This window comes from Propithecus coquereli, unplaced genomic scaffold (genome assembly GCF_000956105.1).
Source record: "Propithecus coquereli isolate 6110/MARCELLA unplaced genomic scaffold, Pcoq_1.0 Scaffold251, whole genome shotgun sequence".
Classification (NCBI taxonomy): Eukaryota; Metazoa; Chordata; class Mammalia; order Primates; family Indriidae; genus Propithecus; species Propithecus coquereli.
The window spans coordinates 638,805-664,813 of NW_012148075.1; the positions used below are offsets into that span (position 1 = coordinate 638,805).

Below are 26,009 nucleotides of genomic sequence, written 5' to 3' on the forward strand. Positions count from 1 at the left end.
TCCCACACAGGGCAGGGCTTACCTTCCCCTATCATGGAGACGCCCACGGACATGCCCATGAACTTGCTTTTGGTCCACACGTGAGTGCTGACACACAGTCTCCTCTCCTTGCACTCACAGTAGAAGCAGGAGATGGGAGGGTGGTGGGACACCTGCTCCGCCACAAACCGCAGCTTGTAGCCTTTGGAGGAGTCATCAGCTCCTGAGCACTCATGGCCACCGGCAGGCGAGGGGGCAGCAGTCCTCTTAGGCCTGACCCTGTCCTTGGGAACTTCCCAGGAGCAGTGAAACGTCTCGCCAATGATGGGGTTATAGGGCTTCTTGGCCAGAGCCCCCTTGCGGCCCTCGTGGAAGGCTGTGAGATAATATTCGACGAAGCAAATGACTCTCTCCTCCGGCGTGGCCCCAGAGGTGACGGCCAGCAGCAGGTCTGGGTGTGCCATAAAATCCGCATACATCTCTAGCAAGGACCGCTTCTCCAGAATAAACGTGGGGAGTACCACCTGCACCCGGAAGGACACAAAGTCAGACAGGAATCCCTGTGATTAGTGGGAAGCTGAAAGGAAAAAGTAAAGGCTGCGACCACTGTCTAGCAAATCCCTTACACCTCAAGCCAGGGAACAGTTTCTTTTGATTGGTGCACAAATGACAAATCAGGAGAAATAATATCAAAGAAATGTGAAGTGGCAGTGGAATCGACCTCAGCCCAGCTCTGTGGACAAGACTGTTCGGAGTGATTTTCTTCTTTGCTTATCTGGGCTAGGACAGTGGTCTCTGTCTCTGTCCGCTGCCGTGACTCTCCCTACATCCCTCTTTTACTCTCCATTATTTGGAGATGTGAAGAAAGAAGCTTGGAAGGGCTTTTCCATGTGGTTCCTGCCATCGGGCACTGCGGCAGGGGGCGCTCAGTGTTCTCACAAACATGGACTCTGGGGTGGGTTGGTGCCACCACAAGAGTGTCTATGGGGAGATCTGTAGAAAAATGGCGTATAAACCCAAACATGATCGAGGTAGGGTAGGACTTTGGAAAAAGCCCAGCCCAGGGGTCTGGGAAGTAGGCCAACCAGGAGGCAATGTCCACAGAGCTGCCTGGGGTAAGGCCTTGGTCTTAGTGATTCCATCTGTGGAGGCTGGTCCCCAAGGCTGGGCCAAAAGAAACCATTGGAAGTCACAAAGTAGGCTGGTGCTTAACGTACAGAATCTTCTGGTAAAGGACTGCCATAGGGGCTGCCCCAGGTTTGTCACTGACTCCATGACTAAAGATAAGAAGTGACCTGGATAACTCCGTCAGGGTTGGGGTGCAGACTCCTCACTGATCCAAAGTAGATCCCAGTGGTCACTGCAGGACTCTGCAACCCTAAATGCTGATCGCCCAGTGATTAGGTTGATTAAAGCAAATGAAGAACATTCTGAATCTTGGAAGCAGGTAACTCATGACTATCACTGTTACGTAAAGGAAAGAAAATCCAATTCTCACTGCTCTACAATGAGCTTAAAATATTTTTTGATTATTAATATTCTGCCCACTTAGCTGCAAGACACAGCTGGCTTTAACCTGGAGCATCTCATGTTGTTCCCCCCAGTGTGGATTCACCTGCTTTTGAGGCTGGCAGGCTGGCCACATCCGCCAGCTTCTCTTCAGCACCCCAACATGAAGGCAGGGGAACCCCGCCAGGTTCCAGTGAGTTGACCAATGTCATGTGGCTGGTTTACGCTCTCTCCTTACTTGACCAATTCTGCCCTTCCTTCACATAGTCCCTAACTCCCATGAGAACATCTGGGAGGGTGCACAACCACTGACTACAGATACTACGCAGGCTCACAGACCTATAATCCAGACTCCACTTCAGCTTTCAAGCCCCTTCCCTGCAAATGATGTGGATACAATGGGAGGGAGAAGAGATGGTGCTGGTTTGAGTCTGTCTCCTCCAAAGCTCATGTTGAAATTTGACCCCCAATGTGGTGACGGGAGGTGGGGCCTGGTGGGAGGCGTTTGGGCCATGGGGGCAGATCCCTTATGAATAGATGAACACCCTCCATCAGGAGTGAGGGAGTCCTGTGCTCTCGGGGCTGGATCAGTTACTGAGAGAGCGGCTGCTATAAAAGCAAGTCTCGCTTCCTGGACTCTCTCGCTCCCTCTCTCACCATGTGATCTCTGCACACACCAGCTCGATTTTCCACTTCTCCGCTCAGCACAGGGCCCTCACCAGGAGCCAGCCGTATGTGGCACTACGCTCTTGAACTTCCCAGCATGCAGAATGGTGAGCAAATAAATATCTTTTCTTTATAAACTACCTGGTCTCAGGTATTCTGTTACAGCAACAATGAACAGACTAATGTAGATGTCTACAGAGAAAGAGAGAGAGGCAGACATGAGAACAGAGCACAGAGATGAGCACAGAACCAAAGCACAGAGATGCCAGAGGAAACTAGAAAAGGCCTAGTCCACTAGAGTGGTAAAGCTTGGTAGATACCTTTTAATGCTTTTCTATCTTTCATTTAAAAACTATGTCAGAGGAAAATGTACCTGCACTAAGTAAAAAAGAAGCCGGATGTAAAATTGAATATGTAACATAATCCAAGTACCATAAAAAGACTCAAAATGTTAACATGTCTCTCTGGGTGATAGAACTGAGTAATTTTAAAAAGTTCTTTCTACGTTAAATAAAAGAAAAAACAAAGTTCTTTCTAAATATTTTTCTGCTTTGCTTTTATAATACACAGGAAGAAAAGCTATTATTTAAAATACAACTATGCAAATCAATACAGATTTCCTAATTTTCTTTCAGCCACAACTTGACAAAATTGAGAATTTAACTGCTCGAGGATCTCACCTGGCCAAGAAAAAGCATATTCTGCCTTGGAATGGCCTTGAGATGCCACCTCTATCACTTCCTATATCTGAGACCCGAGTAGCTGGCATGAAACCAGACAAACAGATGAATTATGCATTAGAAGCGACACCTTTATTTCTTTTGACACGTTGTATGTGATTTCCCCTGGTGTTTGGGTGCAGGTTCTCTTTCACGGTGCCTTTAATTCTTCAGACTACTTCAGGCCAAGTTTTCAGTTGCTGCTTCTCTTAAGGAATATCAGAACATTCAGATACATATCAAGGAACTTCTGAGCGGGGAGCATGTTGAAGGCAGCTTAGACAGGACCTAGCTTATTTCAGGGATGTTTTCTGGGGTAAGGAACCACAGAGCCTGATGCATCAGAAATGCTCACTAAATGTCTAAGGAATGAGTGGACTCAAACCTGCTCTGCCCCACCCAGCATCGGATCTCCTGAGATACCTTGGGGGCCAAGAAATGGGACTGGGGGACCTCCAGGATGGGGGCCCCACGGGAGCCAGAAGGAATGCCGCTGCCCAGTCTGGAGGTATCTCCACCTTCCCCCTATCAAAGGGGAGAGAAAAGGCTCTGCTCGGCATCATCTCTGTGTTATTGTTGCCCAAATCATTTCATCTAACTCTGAAGGGAAAAACATCAAACAAACCCAAAGTGAGAAACATTCTGGGAAAAAACAAACAAACAAAAATAAAAATCTGACCTGGATTTTTCAGTATCACTGCCATGAAAGAAAAAAAAAAGGAGGGGGAATCTTCTAGACTAAAGGAGATTAAAGCGATATGATGATAACCAATATAACATAATCTGGATTGGATCCTGGAGTTTTAAAAAAAAAAGCTATAAAGCACATTACTGGGACAATTTGGGAAAATTTCATCATGGGCTGTATATGAAATAGTCTTGCCTCAATGTTAAATTTCCCAAGTGTGATAAACGTATTGTGGAGGAGAATGTCCTCATTCTTAGGACACCCTCACTGAAGGGTTAGGGGAGAACTGTCATGATGTCTGCACTGGTACTCTAAGATGGCTCAGAAAAAAATAAACACACACATATATATGCATGTGTATGTGTTGGGTTGTGGGAAGTGGGGAGACTGAGAGCTGGACAGAGGAATGGAAGGAGGCAGGGGAGGAGGCAAGAGGTTGGCAGAGAGGGAAGAAGGGAGAAGAAATGCAAAGTGCAAAATGTTAATAATTGGCCAATAAAGGTGAAAAATACGTGGGAATCCATTGTACTATTTTGCAATTTTACTGGATTGGAAAATTCCCAAAATGAAAAGTTGAAGGAAAAAGAAAAAAGGCTCTACTAGGGATGCGATACCTGAGAACGTATCAATTTTCAAAGACAACCCTCCTGAAATTGCAGACTCAGGGAACGTGGGCTCACAGCCGACATCAAGTCCAACCATGAGGTATGTATTCTGCACTTCAGAATGATGTTGTGGCTTTGTCAGAGCTGGGGGAATACTCTCCAAGTAGAATACTTGGAGAGATGGAGCAGAATGGGTTGGGGGTGGAATTACTATTTCCTATCTCATCCCCTGTTGCTGTGTTTCATTAGTGCTTGTGCAGAAAACTGTTAACAGATTGACTTCAAAACCAGGCCTGAACACTCTGGACAAGATGTCATACTTTTCATTATAACAGATTTCCTAGTCTGGTGTGATTTCTTTCTCTCATACAATCTCCTGGGCCCCTCCCCCTCCCTTTTTTGGTATGTTTGCAAATAAGTCACTTAATCATCCGTTTCTTGGGCGGTGGACACGGGTGATACAGAGCCAAGAAGTAGTGAGCGCTAATTGGGCTGTCTGCCTCTGACAGGGTGACTGATGGCCCAGCTGTGCAGGCGGATGGCATCCAAATGGCCTGGAATCACTGCTGCAGATTTACCGAGCCATCAATAAGGAATGTCTTTTCTACCATTAACATAATTAAGACAATGAACTACTTTAGGGGAAGGAAAAAAAGAGAGGATCTGCACTAGGGACTCAGAGAACAATTAATTACATTTAAAGTTGCATCAATCTAGAAGTAAATAACTAATCTTCAGGTTGGATTCTTAGGCTCTTAGAAATTTAGAATAAATGATCACCCGTGAAGGAAGGCAAAGGATGTTCAGAAAGAGTGAAAGCACCCACCCCCCAACAGGAGACACAGCAGCCCTCTGCAAAGGAAGGCCAAGAGCAGGTTCAATTTTCTTCAAAAAAACATCAGTTCCTAACCTTGGGAGCCATCTCTGTGATACTCTATCCTTCAACTGGCAAACACCCGAGTGCAAAGAGAAGTCTAGACCACCACCGCAGTTAATTTAGGTGATACTTTAAGAAAACCAAGGGAATTACACAAAAATCCAGCTTTACAAAATAAAGCATAGATAACCCATACTACCAAAGATTGCTTTACTTAGCCAACTTTGCCAACCTTTCCCCTGGGTTTCCTTAACGTGCCAGCTCCTTCACTCCCATCTCATGGCACTTGAAACATCATAAAAGGCATTCATTAAAATTTTTGTTGGATGGAAAGAGTCTGAAATAAAATTTTACTTTTTCCATGAAGATATTTACCACACAGAGATACATGTGTTGAAATTAATCTCTGCGTTCCTGTAGAGTCCCAGACCTCAGCTTGCAGAAGGGAGTCAGTTGTGTGCTGAGGTTCATCTCTTAGCAGCTACCCGCCATATGCATTGGGCAAGTTCATCTCTGCAAGACTCAATTCCTCAGCTGTAAAATGGGGAAAATAAAAAACAGCAGCCTCCTAGGTTTTCTGTGAATATTAAATGACACTGCTAAAGTAACCCAGTGTCTACCTAGCACACAGGAAATGCTCACTCTATGTTGGCTGTTGTTATAATCAGGGATCAGTAACCTTGTTTGGAGACCAGGGAAGATAAGGACAACAGAGATGAGACACTAAATTGTCACATAATATTTCAGTGACAAGGTCGGAAGCTAAAATGACCTTCTAATGACCACAGCAATCCCTGGACCACCTCTGATGCTTCTGTAAATGACCAAGTAAGATAACTGCTCATAGGAAAAGGAGAAATAAATACATAAAACAAGAAAATTATCATTGGAATATACGAAATGTTTCAAACTTACACTGTTTATAGAACTAAAACCAGAGCACAGCAGTGTGAATTTCATATACATTATCTTGTGCAATCTTCTTAGAAAACTGTGAGCAGGTGTCACTATTTCATTTTACACATGAAAAAGCTAGGGTTCAGAGAGATTTTGTAATTTACAACCACTAAATACACAGAGAGCTGGAATATGACCCAACTCTGCGTGGTCAAGGCCCACACTGGATCACTCAAGGACACTGAGAGGCCTGAAGACTCTATTTTAACTGCTTCTGGAAGAATGGGATTGCTGAGCTCCTGCCGACAGAAAGGGAGCATGGGGGTCACACAATGACGTCCCCTCATGACAGAGATCTATTCTGACAAGCTTATGGAAGCCAGGTTACCACTCTGTCTTCTATTAAAAGGCAAGCATTCAGGAGAGATAACACACTTTGCTTGACAGTATATAAAAAACAAGATTTGAGGCCGGGTGTGATGGCTCACACCTGTAATCCTAGCCCTTTGGGAGGCCAACGCGGGAGGATCACTTGAGCTCAGGAGTTTCAGACCAGCCTGAGCAAGAGCAAGGCCCCATCTCTACAAAAAATAGAAAAAAATTAGCCGGGCATGGTGGTGCATGCCTGCAGTCCCAGCTCATCAGGAAGCTGAGGCGGGAGGATCACTTAAGCCCAGGAATTTGAGGTTGCCATGAGCTACGATGACACCACTGCACTCCAGCCTGGGCAACAGAGCAAGACTCTGTCTCAAAACAAACAAACAAACAAAAACAAGATTTGGGGAGAAGAGGAGGAGAAAGGATCAGAAAAGAAAAAAGGAAGAAATACACAGGAGACCTGAGACCCTGAATGTCCACACCTCTGCCTCATGCAGTTCATTTCCAGGGTAAACCTTGGGCCTTCTGATGCTTTTCATAAAAATGCACCCCTTATAAGTAGATGCTTGAGCATAACAACATTAACCTTTGCATATTGTGACTGAGGATGGAAATCAGGCCTAATGAAATGCAATCGAAGGAAAAAAGCTGTATGCCCAAGATGTTCACTATATCATTGTAACATCAAGAAGCCGAAGACAGCAAACATGACCAACCACACTACATTTTGTTGAGGAAGTAAATGACAATGCAATGATGTGGTAGAATGTTATGTATCCATTAAAGTATACACAGGTAATGATGTTCTTTTCCTTAAACCTGTGGTGAATATATGATGTTTGTCATAGTGTGATTCTATGTACCAGGAATCAACAAACTACAACCCACGGGTCAAATCTCCACTTGTTTTTACAGCTAATTTTACTGGAACAAGCTATACCCATTCATTTCCACATTGTCTATGTCTGCTTTCGAGGTCCAACGGCAGAGCTGATGGATTGCAACAGATACCATATGGCCCCCAAAGCCAAAAACACTTATTATCTGGCCTGTTAGAAAAAAAGGGTTGCTGGCCCCTGCCCTATATGATTCATACATGTTATATCCTTTTATATCTATTCAACATTTAATTTTAAAACAATTTTCACTTTTCAAACAGTGTTAGGCCAGGCATGGTAGCTCACACCTGTAATCCCAGCACTTTGGGAGACAGAGGTAGGAGGATTACTTGAGGCCAGGAGTTTAAGGTTGCAGTGAGCTATGATTATGCCACTATACTTCAGCCTGGGTGACAGAGCTAGATTCTGAGTGACAGAGCAAGACCCTGTCTCAAAAAAAAAAAGAGCTTTTCTGAACATTCCTATGACTTCTGACACATGTTGTCAATGCTTTCTATTTAATTAAAACGCAATCCATTTATGATGTCATCAGCAAGGGATTAGGGTATTATTTTCACCCTGTACACACTAGGTATAATGTATATCTACCATTTTGTTGCTAATTTAGAAGGTATAAAATGGCGTGTCAAGGTCATTTTATTTTGGCATTTCTTTGATTTGTAACAATTTACATAATTCCCTAAGAATCCCAGAAACTTGATTATCTCAGCAAGCTTCTCTGTCAAAGTATGAATCTTGTCTAACATATTCCTGATTGATGAGGTAGGGATTGGTTATCTTTAGGTTATGGACCTCATCACCTGGAGACAGCTCAGTCCACTAGTTTTAACCACAATCTGCATCCCCAAACTCCAACCTACTCTTTGGAGCCAGCTGTACCCTCTGAAAGAGCTCAAAATCCACTATTCTAGAATATCTCTCCGAATCTGTAACACTGGAATTTAGGCTAAATCCCCTGAGGATTCCATATAGGTCACCAATAGGCACACCCCTAGACCCTGTCATTTCCTGTAACCACCACACTCCATAATCTCAATTTCAAGCATCCCTCTCTTGGCCCATCACCCCTGTATGTCCCACTCACTCCCTCCAGTCCCAGCCCCACCAAGACCAGTAGCCCCTCCATCCTCTGTTCTCTTCTTGTCTGGGCTATGTTCAATCTGTGGAGATACAGCAGGTCATCCAGTGGAGGTAACACCAGTAACTCGGGGTTATGGAACCATAGCTGAGGAACGAGGGCAGACAAGGTGCTTCTGGAGGCAAGACCAGGTACATGCTTTGTGGGGCCCAATAGAAAATGCAAATGCAAGTCTCTTCTTTAAAAATTATTAAGAATTTCAAGATAGCAACAGTAGAGCATTCAAACCAAGCTTGGTGCCCTTCTGAGCATGCAGTGCTGTGTGACCCCACAGGTCACATGCCCATGAGCCTGGCCCTGCCTGGGGACCACAGTTAACTAAGGCACATGAGCACTTCATGCCCAGTCGGGCTGGTAACGATGTGAGAATATGTCAACACCAAGAATTGCAGGCTGGAGGGTTGACATTCAGGGCAGATGGCGGCACGGAGAGCCTCCTCTTCAGAGCCTGGTGTGTGAGGCGGGGGACAGTCAAGCAGAGGGAGGGGACGGCAAAGGGAGGGAACTTTCTACCTAGGTCTGGCGTCCTCAGGGTGGGCCCACCGTTTTGTTTAAAGTGGTACAGTCTCCCAGAATATCAGACACACTCACATTCAAACTTAGAAAAATATTTCAAAAGAAAGGTTTTTCTGTCGTCTGTGAAGCTCCTGTCTCCTCTCTCTTTTGTCTCCTAAAAATGGTCAGGTACCATGTTCTGTCATCTTCCTCCTCAAAGACTCTCTCTCACTCTCACCCTTCCCTCTGTTCTCTGGCCTCCTGCCCAGTCTCAGAACCCAGACCCTTCGCTGCAGCCGAACGAGCCAGCCAGCCTTAGGGTGTGCCCCAGGCTGTGCCTTCCATGGCTCTGTTTCCAGTACACCTCGTTTTCCTGTCTGGCCTTCAGACCTAGCACGTCCCGCTCCTGCACACCCTCCCCAACAGCACGTCTGTCCCGGCCCGCCAGCTGCTTCGCTACCGCATCGCATGGCCACACCACGCAAAGGAGCGTTCTCTCGGGGTAAGATGGTGACACACTTGCCAGGAGCCCAGCACCAGGCTCCGTCCTCTGCATGCCACCCCCGACCCTCACGGCGTTCTGCCCGGGGGACATCTCTGGAGGAACCGTCTGGAAGTGGAACCCAGGGACGCCAAACTGCAAAGTCCAGGCTCTTTCCGCCAGCCCACTGTGCCTTCACGACACCATACGACCCCTCAGCTACATACAAAATCGCTTTCCTGCTTGCCTCCAGGACACGCTGCTGACTTGGGGTGAGGGAGGACGTATGTGGGACCCTCCTACACAACATCGGGGGTTAGGATGCAGGGTTCTCTTGACGACGGTCCTCGGGAAGAGTCCCGCCTGCACTCAACGCCAGGAACAGTGAGCTGCGCTTCTCCCCACCCGCGGGTTCGTTCCTTTACATTTGGGCAAGGGGACCAGGATCCCCCGCGAAGCCACCCTCGGGCCCAGCTGTTAAAGCTGGGACAGCAACAGCAGGTCATGGGCATGCACAGGGGCCTGTCCTGGCTCCCCCATCTTCCTCCCTCCTGTGTTCTTCCCATGGCCATTGTGCCATCGCTATCTCTATAATCTTCTCTAGAACACGGCAGGAACCAACGAAATACCATCCTAAATTTTCCTATCATCTCACATGCTTTTTCTAAGGTTTTCCCTGCCCTTGCAGAGTAGCAGCTCCTCCAGAGAATTAAATGCAAGGCCATCCAGCTCCGAGGATGAGCATTTATGTACAGATGTCCTTTACATTACGCCTGGAATAGCCACACTTGAAAGCAATTCTGGCCTTTCCCTCACTCTACGTCCCCAGCCCCACCGCAATGAGAGGAACGTGCTCAGGGGAGGCTTGAGGACAGAGACAGGACCCAAACCAGGGGCCACAAATCCAGGGGGATGTGCCGACCTACCTTGGTTAGATCCATTCCAAGTTTGAGTTGTGAGATGAGATGAAGAATTACACTGCGCTGATCCTCCATGACGCCCAATTCTGTCTCTTCCTTGTCTTCATTGTCACTTTTTTCATCTTCAGACAAAACCAATTCAGGGCCTGAGTTTGGCTAAAATGAAATCATCGATAAAAATCACCAGCTGACCCAGCAGAAGGTAGAACTACGGCACATGAACCCAAATGCTTAACGACAGAAGGGACCCCATCCTGCCCCGGGAAGGCTTTCTCTGCAGGCCGGTCCCACTGCCACGGGCAGAGGAGCCTGTCTGGGGCGCAGGCCCTGTGCCCTGGCCACCACACGGCCCTCCTCTCTCCGCTTCCCCCGCTCCCCATTCGTGACCCTCCTGGCCCACGGGCTTTCCTGACAAAAAAGCTTCTTGCTCTTTAAGAAACTAACTGTGGTACATGGGTATGAGCCCACTTAATTTTGCCCATTCGCACAACTCAGGACACTTTATATCTAATGTAAATTTTTATGTTTATAAATAAAAGTTGGATTATCCTGGGACTAAAATTTCCTTATTTATGAAATAAACATAAAGATTCTTAAACGCGCTCTCAGACTATTTCTAGTCAAATCGCTTAGGGTCACTGCAGCTAGTGTAAGAAAAGTCTCGGAATTGGCATTAATTTAGAGAGGGAGACTAAAATGAGAACTGAAGACAAAACACTTGAAACCTTGTGATACTGGGATTCCCGCAGCCCAACAGACCCTGCTTTCCTCAGTGCAAGTTTATTAATTTAATCGCTCGATTCCAATTTTTCAAACTGCACAGAAAACAGGCAAGTTAATCAGCTGTGCAAGGGGGACAACCGAGCATGAAATTTTCCAATGCCCAAGTGTCAAGAACTCCAGCTACAACGTAAAGCCGTCCTCAGAATTCTGTTGAGAGAGTAACCCCATTCCACCACTCCACGCTTGCCTGTGTTCTCACGGTCCTTGCTCATACGCAAGCAAAGCGCCCTGAACAGAACCTGATACAGTTGTTCTCAGTTGCCACTGGCAGGTCAGACATAACGATCGTGATACACAGAAATGCAGGAGCTCAAAGGTTTTAAACACGAAGGATAAAGACTTGCCCAAACGTCCACGCAAAAACAAATGATTTATTAACCTCATTAGACAGAATCATCTTACATCTAAAGGCATTTCTAATATTATTTTGGTGGTTAAGGTGTTTGTAGTTGTCAGCCTAGCATATATGTACTGGCCGTTTAGCAGCACTCCAAAGAGAGGAAGTAAAGGTGCTCCTTCCCTCCTGGGGAAGGCATTTTTAAAATTTCAATTTAAATAGACATTGTCCACGTATAAACTCCCAAGGTATTCTCGATCGCTTCTAAATAACCCCAATTCCGGAGATGGCTCGGAAGGCCTCAGTGGAACCCACAGGGCTTTCCCGCAGCCAAGAGCTGAGTTTTCTTCCAGTACATGCCTGGTTCTCCAGCCTGCTCATAACAGGTATTACCTGACATCATCGGCAAGTCCCTGTGCTAGAATATACCAAAATAACCGAGGACTCCTTACCCATCCTGTCCCTGAGAAGACTAAGCAGAGGGAGGTCTGGGAGCATGGGCTGCCCCGATTCTGCACTGGGAAGTCAGGCAGGAGTCAGGAGCCAGCACTCACAGCCCCCCAGAGGCCCGTCCTCTGGCTCTGCTGCACGACACCCCGTCTGCTGGGCTACAATGGCCGCTGCTGCCAAGGCCACTGCAGCTATGAGCCTGAACGGCTAACGCTGGGATAAGCAGGGCTTCTACCCACCTGCCCTCCCAGCTCTCCTCCCTTTTCCCTTTTCTGAATTTCGGGTCAGTTTTAAAGTAGGTGGCTGTCTCCATTTGCTGGGAGCCTGCATTTCCAATCCCATGCGACTAAAGTCAGAGCACTCAGACACAAGTTCCTCCCAATGGCAAAGGTGCTGCAGCTGCTACCTGTTTGGTGGAAACCCGGCGGGCGGTGACCTGCATTAGCAGAATTCCCCTCAGCCCAAGGGCAGGCTGGGGGAGGCAAGGGCAGTGTCTGGGCATTTGCTTTGGGAGGAAAACGGACAATCAAAAACAAGGGAAATCAAACCACCATTGTGCACCCGAGGGAGTGGGTGGGCTGCAAAGTCCTTAAAGTCCTTAAACATCTCAACAAGAAAGGTAGTTACATTTTGAGCACAATTACTCCTGCTTGAAATCAGCTGTTCTCACAAAGCATGGACTGTGAACTAAACAAATCAAGCGCTCACGTGAGGCTGCCATGAGCTTTAGGAAGCAAAAAATGAGCCTTTCTTCTACAGATGTGATTTCCCACTTGTCCACAAGCCAGCACGTGGGAGACCTCCACCTTTCCCACTCACTACCACACCCAGGGGGACGTGTTTATAGACCACCCAAGACAACACTGTCTGCTCTGCTAGAAAACGAAGCCCAGCTTGTTCCTGACTTCCAGCAGCCAGGAAGTCTTACCCAGGACCCAGCCGCCCGATGCTAAGTGCACACACGAAGGCAAATCTCTCCAGCTCCTCCGGCTGCAAAGCAGCTTCCCGCGTCCTCCATGTCTCCTGAGTCCTCTCAAAGACACTGGCTCCAGCAGACAGACTTAGGACTGGCACACGGGCCCCAGAAGCTGACTCATGGGGTGACGAGTGGCCAGAGCTCCTCGGGGGCCCGAAGTCCTGCCCAGGGAAGAAGGGCAAACAGCCCCCAGGGCACAAATTCTCAGCAAGCCGTGCCCTAACCTTAAACAGGGACTTGGCACTATTTTCTGTCTCTCACGGCTTCTTAGAACTTGTCCTTTTTCTTACAGTGTGAGTTGTAAACAATTGTACTCAACTTCAAGGACATAATTAGAGTTAAAAAAAAAAAAAAAAAAAACTGGTTTCCTTCATCATGTTGATGGTGAACGTCTTAGAGGATCCTTCCATTCCGCCCACACTGGAGCCCAGCCCATCTGCAGACAGGGAAGACCCCCTCCACTGCGGGTCCAAATTGCGGTTCTGGATAGAAAGGAAGGAGTACTCGGCAGGTCAACTCGGTCTCAAAGAGGTCACTGGCAATGTAAATACCTATCTGTCTGCAGCCCCAGAGCACCCACCGCCAGCAGGCACTGCAAGGGATGGAGGGTTTGAAGAGCCAGGTTTCGATGGAGTTTTAAAAGCACAAAACCTCCTTCCTTTTTAGAGTCAAGGGTCTGTTGATTCTGCTACTCTGATGCAGAATCCAAAGGTATTGGTAATTATCACCAGATCTAAGCCCTAGTTTCCATAACCGAGTCCACAAGCTCATCCACACCTTCACCCTCCCTCTCTCACAAAGTCCGGCTTCTCCCCTGCACACCCACACCCTGTAAACCTCAGTGGATTTTCACTTGAAAAGCAATAACGACTGTCTCGAGGTGATCAAAGATAGAAGAACAGTGTTTCTCCTTCTCAGAAGGAAAATGAACGTGAGAAACGGTTTTATAATGCTGAGAAAACTTATAAGACTTAAGCAAGAAGAATCCTCAGATCTCCCATCCCCCCGGAGATCTTTGTAAATGAACCAGCCCAGTCATAGAAATGTATACAAACTTGAAAATGAAATGCAACTAAAATGTGTTTTAAAGAGAAGCAGGCTTTGGGGGGGGAGGGGGAAGAGGTTTTTAATAAAAACAAAAATTATGACTCAATATTTCTATTGCATGAGCACCACAGGGCATAGGGTACTACAAAAATCAAGCGACTTGTGCCTATTAGCAAATGTAGAAAAGACAAGTGAAAATTTGATGGACACGAAAAAGCTTCATGGGTAGGCTAGAGTTTAGAGACATTCCCTGGTGACTCAGTAGTGACCAGTGCCCAGGGCAAGCCTTCTTGACCTGGGCCACATGGACAGTCCTTAAGAGATCCACCACCATCCTTGAAATTTTACGCAAACATTGTGTGTCTGGGCACTCTTTTGAAGAGAGGGTCTATGGCTCTCACTGGACTTTTAGAAAGGTGTCTGCCCCTCAGCTGACCTCAGGCCTCTCGAGGACCAAAGAGCAAGACCGTGTAAGAGATGGGCTCTTGCGGTGGGAATGGTCTAGTCAAAGACAGTCGCAGCATTTGCAGATGTGACCCTGTCCTTAACCACAGGCCTCTGCCTCTTCCCAAGGAGGGAGAAGCACGTCCATGGGACTGCAGCCAAGGGCCAAAGCCAGAGGGCAAAATTGTGACTTGTGTCAGGTTTACATGGGTTCAACTGTCTTCTCCATGGGGACACTGGTGCAGGAGAAACATTTAGCTTTGCTTTCATCTCTTATTTTTCAGAAAAATCTTAACTTTTCAATACAAATGCAAATTTCAAGCAAGACTGAAATTCCAATCTTTATTATTCAATACATATGTGTAATTTAACTACAGTTTGGGTCAGTTCCAGGAAAAACCACGAAAGAGACATTTATCTGCAGAGTCCGCTCATTTCCCTGTCACAGACATCACTCCACCCCAATCCCCCAAATCTACTCCTCTTCCCAGCGCCTCAGTCTCGCTTTCCCTTCCTCAGATAGCAGACACCCACCCCATCCTTCTTGCTTCACAGCTATCTCGCCTCCTCTCTTAACTAAGACCCGGCCCGCAGATCGCTGAGTCAGCATAAGCAGTTTGATCTACTACATCCCCGTTATTTGTATAATACATGCCTTATGATCTAACGTCTTAACTTGAAGGGCTGCATTCTCACTGGTTAGATGCGAGGCATCATGGCAGAGGCCTCTGTGGTTGCATTACCCAACCTTCAAAGGTGCATTTTGCCTTTTAGACAGGGAGCATTCCATGCCAGAGCCGTTAAACTACAGACATGCAGGGGTAAGGGGGTCTACTCTAGCAAGGATCAAGATGAGCTCCTAAAGCCATCCTGTGTCCAAGTAAATAAGCATCCTGGAATAGGTATCCATAAACAGACAAGATCTTCAACAGAAAAACATAACCCACTGAGTTCCAGTGACCTGAGAACCTACATGACAAGGACAGACAATAAAGCCAGCTAGAGAATGGACATCAAATCCTCTTCTAGCAGCAAGCATATTGCAGTTCAATCATTTTTAAAGCCTGGCAACTTGCCCCACATACTGCCTCCTTGGCAAGGAGGCACAGGTGGTGAACGAGCCATACCAAAGGACCTTGGCACTGAATGGCAAGACCAAACATATCCAAATACTATTTTTATGGAGAGATGGGGAAATCTAGCCACATCAGAAAGAATATCTGGTACTCTGAGGGTCACAGAAAAGGAGGTGGTAGGGAGAAGACCCAAAGCACCACCCTCAGATATCCTCAAATGAGAAATGTCAGATATACAGGGCAAACAACCCCTCATATATAAATTATTTCTCAATTCCTCAACTACACAGAACATGCAAAAAAAAAAAAAAAAAAACCACATGCAGTAATGGCCACTAGGGCAAGCCTGCTTTCGTTCACTAGGCAATAAGAGTTGGTAGAAGCACACTGGGTCTGGTGGCAGGCACCTGTAATCCCAGCCACTCAGGAGGCTGAGGCAGGAGGATCGCTTGAGGATAGGATTCTAGACCAGCCTGGGCAATACAGTGAGACCCCATCTCTACAAAAAATAGAAGAAGTCCAGGAAAAATAAGAGTTTGAGGTTGACACATGGACAGAGGCTGGGGCCTGGTGAGACTGGAAGAGCAGTACATAGAAGACAAAGGGAATGAATCAAGAAACACAATGAATCCTGGAAGAGAAGCAGGGGACCCAGTGTCTAAGAGGTATGTGTCCAGGGACCAACTACTGAGACATTTTTCTAGTTCTAATGATAATAGTGTTACTGTTGCTGATGACATTTATGGAATCCATAAAACCAAGGACTTAGTCCCTTTTAGCTCTAGTGACTTTCTCATTTCAATATGTACAGCATATTTAACAAAGTTATCGCAATCATTCCACAGCCCTTACAGTGTACCTTCACACCAGTGATATTTTACATCCTAAGAAGCCCTATCTAACAGACCAAGGTCATGCAAACCGGCAGAGTCGCATCTGAAGATCCAGTCCTACTCTGAATACGTCAATAACACCAGCAGAGCCCAGGGTGCGCAAAGTCAGCAATCCGGCAGGTTTCACCTGGCTTTCTTGTCTCTCATTCGACAAGAAACATGCACTGCATGACTACCAAGTGTAAGCATTCACTATTACACGCATGGAAAAGTGATCTCCCCTGAGAACAGCGACATAAAGTTTTGTCATATGGATGCAAAATGCTCCTGATGACCTACTGTCCTTCCCACACTCAGCACAGGCTGGCTTTCTCCTCCAGAAGAGTCTCTTTGGTAGCCGTGTCTGATTCCCCAAAAGTAAGCCATCTTTGCTGGGTGCAGGGTCTCTCAGTGGAACGGAAGTCTGCTCCCCTCTGATCAGAAGTCATGCCGAAGACGGATGTTGTGGACACGTCTTCAGGTGGTGTCTCGCACAGCTGATGCCCCTTGGCCCTGATGCAGGGCGGCTGTTGAAGGCTCTCGACATGAACTGTCCTCTGTGTGGAGCCACTTCTAAAGCCAGGCAACCAACTGTGCCTTCAAGGCCACCACCGTATTTAGGGGACCTTATCTTGCCATTTGGAGGTAGATTCAACTACGAGGCCACTGTAAGGGGGAACCCGACGGAGAAGTAGCCTCTTATCCTTGACAGGTCCAAGTACAAGGCATGTCCACACAGCAGGCTGGTCCCAGCTGCCTGCATTTTGGAGATGCTGAGTTGGTGGCCACTGACATCACAATCCTTCCGCCGCCTCCCAGGGGATGAGCTGGCTTGCTTGCTCTAACCACACATACACACACATTTACCACACTTGGCTCTCATAGACTGGAAGGACAGATGCTCTTCCTGAGCAAAGGGGCCGACCTGCAGAAAGGTTAGTTTTAAATAAAACATACCCTGGAAGGTAGAATGAAGTCACTTCTGGGGAGGGAAGAGAGTTGGGGGCATTCATCATTAGCCAAGATAATCAGGAACTAGACCAAGAGGATTCAACATGTGTCCCTTGAAAACACTGGAGGGAAACATTAACAGGAAACAGCAGCATGTCTTTGTCTAAATTCCACATATCTGCTTAGAAACCAAAGCCTAACCATTTTTAAATGAAAGGAAAACAGAAAGGAATCAAGAAGGAGCAAAGAAAACCTAAAGAAAGTACAAAAAAGAAAAAAAGAGAAAGCAGCAGCAGCGAATGAAGCGGTAGGCAATTATTTTGCAGTTGCAGCTTTTGGAACGTGCCAGTAAGAATACTGACTGCCAGCATGCGGGGCTCGGGAGGCTGCAAATCAAACTTGTGCATTCAGTTAGCATTAGCCTGCTGCCCGGAAAAACAGGGAAAGGGGAGGGCCCTGACAGGGCCAAGCGCTGTGTCAGGTGCTTTACAACATCATCACAAGGAGCAAAAGGCTGGCACTTTAAAACCTCATCGAGCACTGAATCTATGACGTGGCCGAGAGCTTAGCAAGACTTCCTGATAGTGAGGCTGTGTGGGGTGGAGGGACCAAGGTCACCGGGGGCCTCATTTTGGTGTTGCCCCAGCAGCACAGATCATAGGAAGCTCATTAGCACTGGGATAGAAGTCATGACAAGGAAAAGGAAGAGGCCACAAAACCAAAGAACACAATCACCGCAGCTTTCGGAGACAGTGAAGCATGAAGCAAAGGCTCAGAGCTTTGGCTACAGATAGACAGTCCTGGAGATAAATCCTGAAGACGCTGCTCTCCACGTGTAAGGCTCAGTCTCCTTGTCTGCAACATGGAGATGGTACCACCCACACCTGAGAGGGCTCCCAAGAGGTCTCAACAAGACAAAGCATGTAAAAGCCCTGAACACAGGGGCTAGCACACAGGAAATGCTTGGTAAACAGCCGTGCTCTCGTGGGGCCACTGGCTTTCACACTGGGCACACAGTGGTGCCTATGGAACGCTGACTTGTGGCCACTGCTAAGGCACCCGCCTCCTCCTCCTCATGCCACTTCCCTCCTCTCCAGCAGCACCCCTCTCGAAGCTGCATGATGCCACCCCAGCTCCTTTTCTAGGCTTCCCCAGGATCGAGTTCATTGAGGGCTCTGTGGCTGCAATGGTCCAGGCTCTCAAACAGTCCAAAGACAAACACAAAGCAGAGAGAGATAGCATCCCATCAACCAGTCCGAGAGGACCAGCTGTGGTTTGGAGGTGACAGGGACAGTGGACCTGCCATCCACAGCTACCCAAGTCCTCCAGACCTATGAAAGGTAGAAAAGAAATGCCTTCAAGACCCCATTCTAGCCTTCCTGGACCTCTGGTAAGAAGAAAAGCAATGGCTTAAGACACAAAAGGCACAGTGTGGGTCAAAAGGTAAGCAGGCACCAGGTCTGAAAGGGTTACTGTCTCCTCAGCCACCTCCAGTGCCCACAAGCAGCAAAGAGCATTAGATAGCGACGACGTAAGGATGCTTAAGACATGGTCTCTAAACAGGCTGATGGTCTAGTCGAGAAGGAGTGCACAGATCTTTCTTTCTTTCTCCTAGCCTTGGGTGGAACCAGTATATTCCAACTCATCATTCAAGACAGCTCAATCACGTTTCTCAGGGACGGAGGTGGAGCCTACATCTTACCAAGGAATCCCTGGGCACTTCGTACATGCCCATCTTGACACTTAGCAAATTGTATTTATGCCAATGCACATCTGCTTTGCAAGTGGACCAGGAATGCCGACCTGCTTTTGGCAGAGGAACAATGATTATTTGGAGCCGGTACTCAGGGCCATGTGTTGAGAACGACACAGAAGCCATCTCCAGGGCTGGGACAAAGGACTCTGTGATCAATTAGGAGTGAAGAGCCACGTAGCTATATTGACATTGTTGTGCAACAGATCTCTAGAACTTTTTCATACTGCAAAATTGAAACTCTATAACCACAGAACAGCAATTCCCCTTCTCCCCTCCTGCAGCCCCTAAAGAACCTGTGTTTAACCAAGCCCTCCAGGTGATTTTGATGTGCCCTAGTGTTTGGGAAGCACTGCTCTAATGACCCCAGGCCATGGCGGCTGCCAGGAATAGCAGAGAAAAGCAGCAGGTGTGATAGAGTCCTGGCACCAGGGAAGAGTTCCACAGGAGTTGTGCTGCTGGCCCATTCTGATTCTCCAGACCCAAGCCCGGGCACCCAGTGTGGACGTGGCTCTGGACTCCACACTAGGAGGATCCAAACTCAGACGAATGGACAAAGTTGCTCATAAACTTGTGTAGGCACAAGTCAAAGAAGGAAATTGTATTTTTCAACAATAGACCAGGTTCTAGAAACTTCATGTGATGACCCCAAAACTGATTCAGAAAGCTATCTACTTTGACTGGATGAGGGTGATTGTACGTTCATCAGTGGCCATGCCAGGCAGTCATTCAATTCCGACTTTGAATTTTTATCTGTCCATTTTAGTTATTTATGCTTCTCCCCTGGAAATTCTCAACTAATTCTCTCCAGTGGAAATTTCAGAAGGGTACGATAACACAAAGGAAATAACCAGTGGCACTGCAAACCACAGAACAGTTTTGATTTACAAGTCATTAAAAGCAAGAGGCATTTACCGTTCTTTGCAGGCCAGAGGGGACTGCATCATGAATAATGGAAAAAGCAAAGTGCATTAAGAACTCTTCTGCAGATGATGTTATAATGTTCTCTCCAGGCCACGTGGAAGGCACAGTTACCGAGGACTTTCTATGTGCCGGGCACATACCAATACATAGGCAGTAGCAGCCCAGCCTTCAAGGGTCAAAATCAAGCAAACCTGCCCGTTTCACTTCAAGAGGTAGAGTTTCCGGATCATTATCTCCAGACTCTCAAAATACCCAGTGATTTAGTACCACAAGCAGATCGAGAGCTAAGAATTTTAGAAACAACCCAAAGCGCAGGCAATTTTAGGCTTTTTGCTTTTCTTAAAAACAGCTCTGGTATATGCCATTATGTCCCGATTTCTGTAAATATTAACAAACCAAGGACAATGCATCTGGGAGAAAACAGGCTCCAGCATTTTTCAGAAAAAATAAAAATAAAATAAACCAAAACCCAAACAACCAAAGCTCTTAATTCCACAATGAGGAAGCTCCCATAATGCCATGTGAAAGCTACAATCTCTAAATCCCACTCAATACCTTTTTTCTCTTCGTTTTAATTTGCATTAAATGTGTCCATTTTTCTAGCCACTGTGACAGAGGACATTAAAAGAAGGCTTTCCTGTACTTTTACTCAAATGTGAAATGATACTCAGGATCTAAGAGGGTAATTGCAGCAATTCATATTTTTTTCATATTACTCCGCTGCAATAAAATCCAAATGAGGCTCACTATGTCCTCTGCTTTAAAAACTGTCACATTATCACGCTCTGCTTTGCCCTGCTCGCAAATGCTTCATTCAATGAAAGCTTCAAGAAGAAATTTGTGAGACAGCTGTAATCATCCTAGGGTAATGCCAACAGTCTGTGGTGGCATTATTAATGATCGGAACCATGGGATTACTATATTTAGCACAAAAAAGAAGAACATGGATTTTAAGGAGTAAGTGTACTCAGGTAGGACCTATACGCCTCTACATACCAACTTCTAGTTTTTGTTTGCATCGCTCTGATGCACAGAATTTCCATTTCTGCAGCATAAAATAGCCTGATGATGACTCTCCAAGCCAGGTTTTCTGTCATTTGGGTAGAGATTTTTGACAGAATTCTCTATTCCTGAACAACACATCTGTCTTCATCTTATTCACAAAATAGGATCATGAAACGCATCCTTCATGTGAGTTTCAAAATAACCCAGAGTATGTGACATTTTATTTAAAATTGATATTTAACTGGATACTTTATCGAGCCATGCTTAATCCAATGTCTCTGAAATTAAAAAAAAAAATTTAACTTCTGTTTCATTTTTAAGAAATAAAACTATTGTTTTTTCAACCTGACAAGTATCCCACATAAAACTACATTAAAAACCAGCAACATCAGACCCTGGATGGGGACAGAAGGTCCAAACCAGAACCTCTATAGAATGCATCTCTACACATTCAGACATTTGTCTTTGAGCAAGGAGCAAGATAACAACCTCTCCATGTAGCAATTCTCTTAATGGGAGGACTGCTCGAGTCTGGCAAGATGATGTTTCCAGGAAGGATACACGTGTCTATCAGCTGGTGTACATTCCCATAGCCGCTGTACTGCCCCCTACAAAACAGCCAACACATGGAACCACCTAGTGGCTCATTCCTAGACAACACCACAAAGTTCTTGAGCCAGATTTTAAACTAATGCTAAATTAAGGGGAATCTGACTCTCAAAAATGATTTAAGCTAAGGGATCTTCATGTGAAGAAATCGTACAGTGGTGACTACAATCATGATTGCTGTCACTGCTTATGTCCAAAACTGCACCCAAAAAGTGGAAAGACACTTGCTCCACTTCATGAAGAACTCACTAGCTTCATATATGAAAAGAATTATTATAGAAAACATTAATTACAAAGTCGATGACCCATTTGAAAAATGCGCAAAGACTATGAACAAGATGTTAAAGACAAAAGAAATATAAATGGCTAATAAGTATATGAAAATATGCTTAACTTCGCTCATAATTATAAAAATACAAATTAAAAACAGGATACCATTTCTCATCTTTAAAAAATGGTAATAAAAAATGGCTTGACGTTCATTCCTTAATGGTGAGGTTCAGGACAACGGCAGCCCTCACACACTGCAGCGTGAGCATAAACTTGCCTTAATCTCGGAGGGCAACTGGTAATACTTATCAAAATTCTAAATTCCTACAGTTGTTGACTGAATTTCACTTAAATTCCACTGCTAGAAAGTTTCCCTCTGTAAGACACATTTGCATAAGTGTGCAGAAGTATATATGAACATAGTTTGTAGTAGTGAGAAACTGTACAACCTAAATGTCTCTCCTAGGATCTGTTTAAATAAATTACTGGTTAAACACAGCATGCTACATAACTCCATGAATTACAACACATTCATAGAATGGAATGGGGTTGCAGCTGTTCAAAAGAATGTAAACAATCTCTGTATACTGACGCAGGAAGATACCTAAGATATATTGTTAAATTAAAAATTTAAAAAGAACATTATCTATAATGTGATTCCATTGGTCTAAAAATTTTTTTTAAATAATAAATAAATGTATATATGTTTCGGTGCAAATTCCCTAGAAGAGACAAACAGTAGCCCCTTCTGGGGGTGGCATTAAAAGGAAGAATCAGAATAATGGGGTTTTGCTTCTGACTTTCTATAAAGCCTATACTGTATTTTTATGCAATAATTACGCTGTTTTACAATACTTTTAAATCCACCTCCCGCCACTGCCAAGCTACAAATTGTGAGATCTGTCAAAGATGAGACGTCATGGTTTCATGTCTGGCTTAATTCCGAGGCTCTTAGGGGGCAGAGGGCGGAGGTGAGGAGTGCTGCGCCACGGCAGATGGAAAAGCAAGTTTGAAAAGGTTTCACTGTGTACTAAAGCAAAGCCTTTTGCTTCTCTTCCAATAATGAATCCAGTTAAGCTGACCGCTTTCTTCAAAGAGAGCAATATAAATAACAACTTGCTCGGTTTCAAGCCAAAGGTGAAGCCCAGTCTTATTTCTATCGTATATCTAATGTATTTGGTGAAGGCCAGCCCACTCACCTGCTGTCGTAGGCAGAATAATGGCCAAGAGTTGTACAAGTTCTAATCCCTGAGACTGTGAATGTGTTGGGTTACACGGCAATGGGGAATTAAAGTTGCATATGGAATGAAGGTTACTAATCAGCTGATCTTAAAATACAGAGATTATCCAAGACTCTCTGGGTGGGCTCAACAGAATCACAGGGAGCCTTAAAAGTGGAAGAGGAAGGCAGAGGCGGGAAGTGAGAGGGAGGTGTGACCACGAAGCAGGGTCAATGGCATGTGATGCTCCTGGCTCTGAAGGTGGAGGGAGGGACCACAAGCCAAGGAAAGCAGGCAGCCTCTAGAAGCTGGAAAATCCGAGGAAACAGTCTCCCCAGACCCTCCAGAAAGGAATGCAGCTCTGCCAACACCTGGATTTTAGCCCACAAAGACCTGTGTCAGACTTCTAACTTACAGAACCATAAGACAATAAATTTGTGGCAATTTGTTATAGCAGCAATAGGAAAATAATACAACCTACTTACATTTCCTTTATTTCTCTAAACCCAGGCTTCCTCTGGTGCACAAACCTGGGATATGCTGTGAAAACTGGCCTAGCTGGGCGTCTCACCTCTGCAAGCTCACTGACCGGGACCCACACTGACGACTGGCCAGGAGATTTTAGGATTTCCTCAGAGAAAACCCAGGCAGGACACCAGCAACAAAGCTACCTTGATGATTATTAAATTAGCTATATCTGGAGAAGCCACATTTGAACAAGTTATTAATGGAGGTTATTTGTAAACCATGCCCCACATACAAATGGCAGATGTCATTATTCACACCCAGACTACTCCTTTGGAAGAAAGACTAACCAAAGAAAAATGAATCTCACTTAAGAAGCCCAGAATAGCATAACAACAAATATTCTTAAGGATTTCCCAACATACTTCATATCTACAAATAAAGATAGCTAGGTTGGCCAAAGAACAATTTTAATAAGGACTGACTTACTATTGGGGGCCAGACATTGAGATGAGCACTGTAAATATATGATCTCACGTAATTCTCACAACATTTCCATCAGGAAATTACTATTATTACCACCATTAAGAATTCGTATGCTCACGTTCTCACAGGCAATAACTAAAAGAGCTTGAGTTCAAAGTGCTCTGTCAGACTCCACAGCTGGGACTCCAGAGAGACATCATGCTGATCCCCCCAAATCAAGGAACAGCTTAAAGTGACTTTCCTCTATACCAAAATGCTGACGAGAAGAAAGAAAATAGTAGCTTCATTCCTATGATCCTAGAAATACAATCATTTAACCACACCTCCCCTAAATAGTCTTGGGACTTGGAAATCATCGCTTTTAAATCACATCCCAGCCAAATTTCTAAACCAGGATTTCTTGTATTTACTGTTATTTTATACCTTATGTCCTACCATTGAATTCCTTCTTAAAAAAAAAAAAAAAAAAAACTGCATTCTCAAAGGATATAAACAAAAAGCTTGCTTTTGTGAGGTGGGAACTCAGTTTACAAAGGCTCCTGTCGCGGCTCCGTCAGTAGCCATCACGGACACCTGTCCCTCACTTCTGCAGGGCACAGGGAGTCCCCCTCACCTGGTTGAGAACCACTGATCTAGCAGAGCAATATCTAAAATGGGCAAGTATTTCCCCACTATGGGGGTTTCTATTCATTCTAAATAAAGTTTTTAGTGCTAAAAATTCATCAAAATGGAATTTTTTAAAGGCAGGTCAACATAAAAAGTAAGTCCCTTCCTCTTGCTTCCATTTCTTTTCTCAATTCAGTACATGAAATTGGTGTCAATCTACTATGAGAAAAGTTCACATCCCCCAAAGGAGTCATTTTCTCCCTGAATTACATAATGAATATATTTGTAAAGCCAGAACTACCAGCTGGTTCTGCATTTTAGTACACAAGCTACTGAAAAGAAGATATTTAGAATCTGAAACATACTTTCTGAAAAATAATGTCATTACTGGGGTGGGTCCATTTCCAGAATAACCCACAAAGCTATTTTAAACTCATAACGTGGGTTAAATCCTACACATTTGCTATACCGCATTGAGATTTGATACTCTCACAATATTAATTTTAAAATACCTATAAAAAACCCGAGTTATATACATTTCTTATTCTTTCTAAAAGAAAGCAATTCTGGTGAGATGATCAAGGAAACAGTGAATGGAGATTTGGGACAACCTGAAGAGGACTTCCACGGTTTTAAGGACTGATACACTGTTACTCAATTATGTTCAATTTCATGTCTAAAATAGTTATGGTTTCCTTTTCCTTCGCATGGCTGTATTTCAACCACTCTTCTTATACTTATTAGCGACAAGATCATTTACTAGGTTACTGTAGCCAAGAAAGAGAACCTCATGTGACTAAAGATAGGCCAGTGCAGGCTTAGCTGGCTGTGGATAGCGAGAGACAGAGAAAAGCGTAGGGCTTGGGGGGATGGGGGGCACAGTCATCAGAGGAAGAAAAAAGACGGTGGTAACAGAGCATCATGACACTAACTGCATGCTCATCACCTCCCAGAGCCCAGCTCCCTGCCCTGGCTGTTCTCCTATCGGCAGGGGCAGGTTAGGTTACAGTCCTAAGGTGCGTGGGGACAGGATGAACAGCCAAACAGTTACTGGTGCAGTATGTTTAAGAATAATAGAAGTGGCTGTTTGAGTCCTATATTCATAGGGTCTGAAAAACATTTCCAGAACTTACAGATGATTCTACAGCTCACTTCTTTGCTCTTGCTATTTCATTCACACACACACACAATCTACTTTTCGCCTAGTTGGTCACACCTGTCATTATTACCAAAGATACTACAAATTTGCAATTATGATTTAGCACACAGTAAGCCCCTGCAATGCACAGTGCCATGAGCTGGCTACGAATCCCAATTCAAATTGCAAAATGGATACAAGAGCTCATCGATTAGCTGAGGCAAAATCCAAAGTATACGTGAGAAACATTTCACTCTTTTCTTCCATAACATTCTTTCCCAAGATCATATATCTCTGAGCACCGACTTTCCATCTTCAGAAAGAGAACGTCATCAGAGCCAGCAAA

General features: G+C 45.2%; 1 protein-coding gene across 2 annotated transcripts in view; it reads right to left on the reverse strand.

The window, feature by feature from the left end:
- OSBPL10 (oxysterol binding protein-like 10) overlaps positions 1 to 26,009 on the reverse strand; it is a 284,632-nt gene that overhangs the window by 22,000 nt on the left and 236,623 nt on the right. For both annotated transcript variants that reach the window (XM_012646883.1, XM_012646882.1), the window contains 2 exons: positions 10,258 to 10,407; positions 23 to 503 (listed from right to left, as the gene is read on the reverse strand). In XM_012646883.1, coding sequence (XP_012502337.1) covers positions 23 to 503; positions 10,258 to 10,407 — 631 coding nt within the window. The remainder of the gene's footprint in view (positions 1 to 22; positions 504 to 10,257; positions 10,408 to 26,009) is intronic.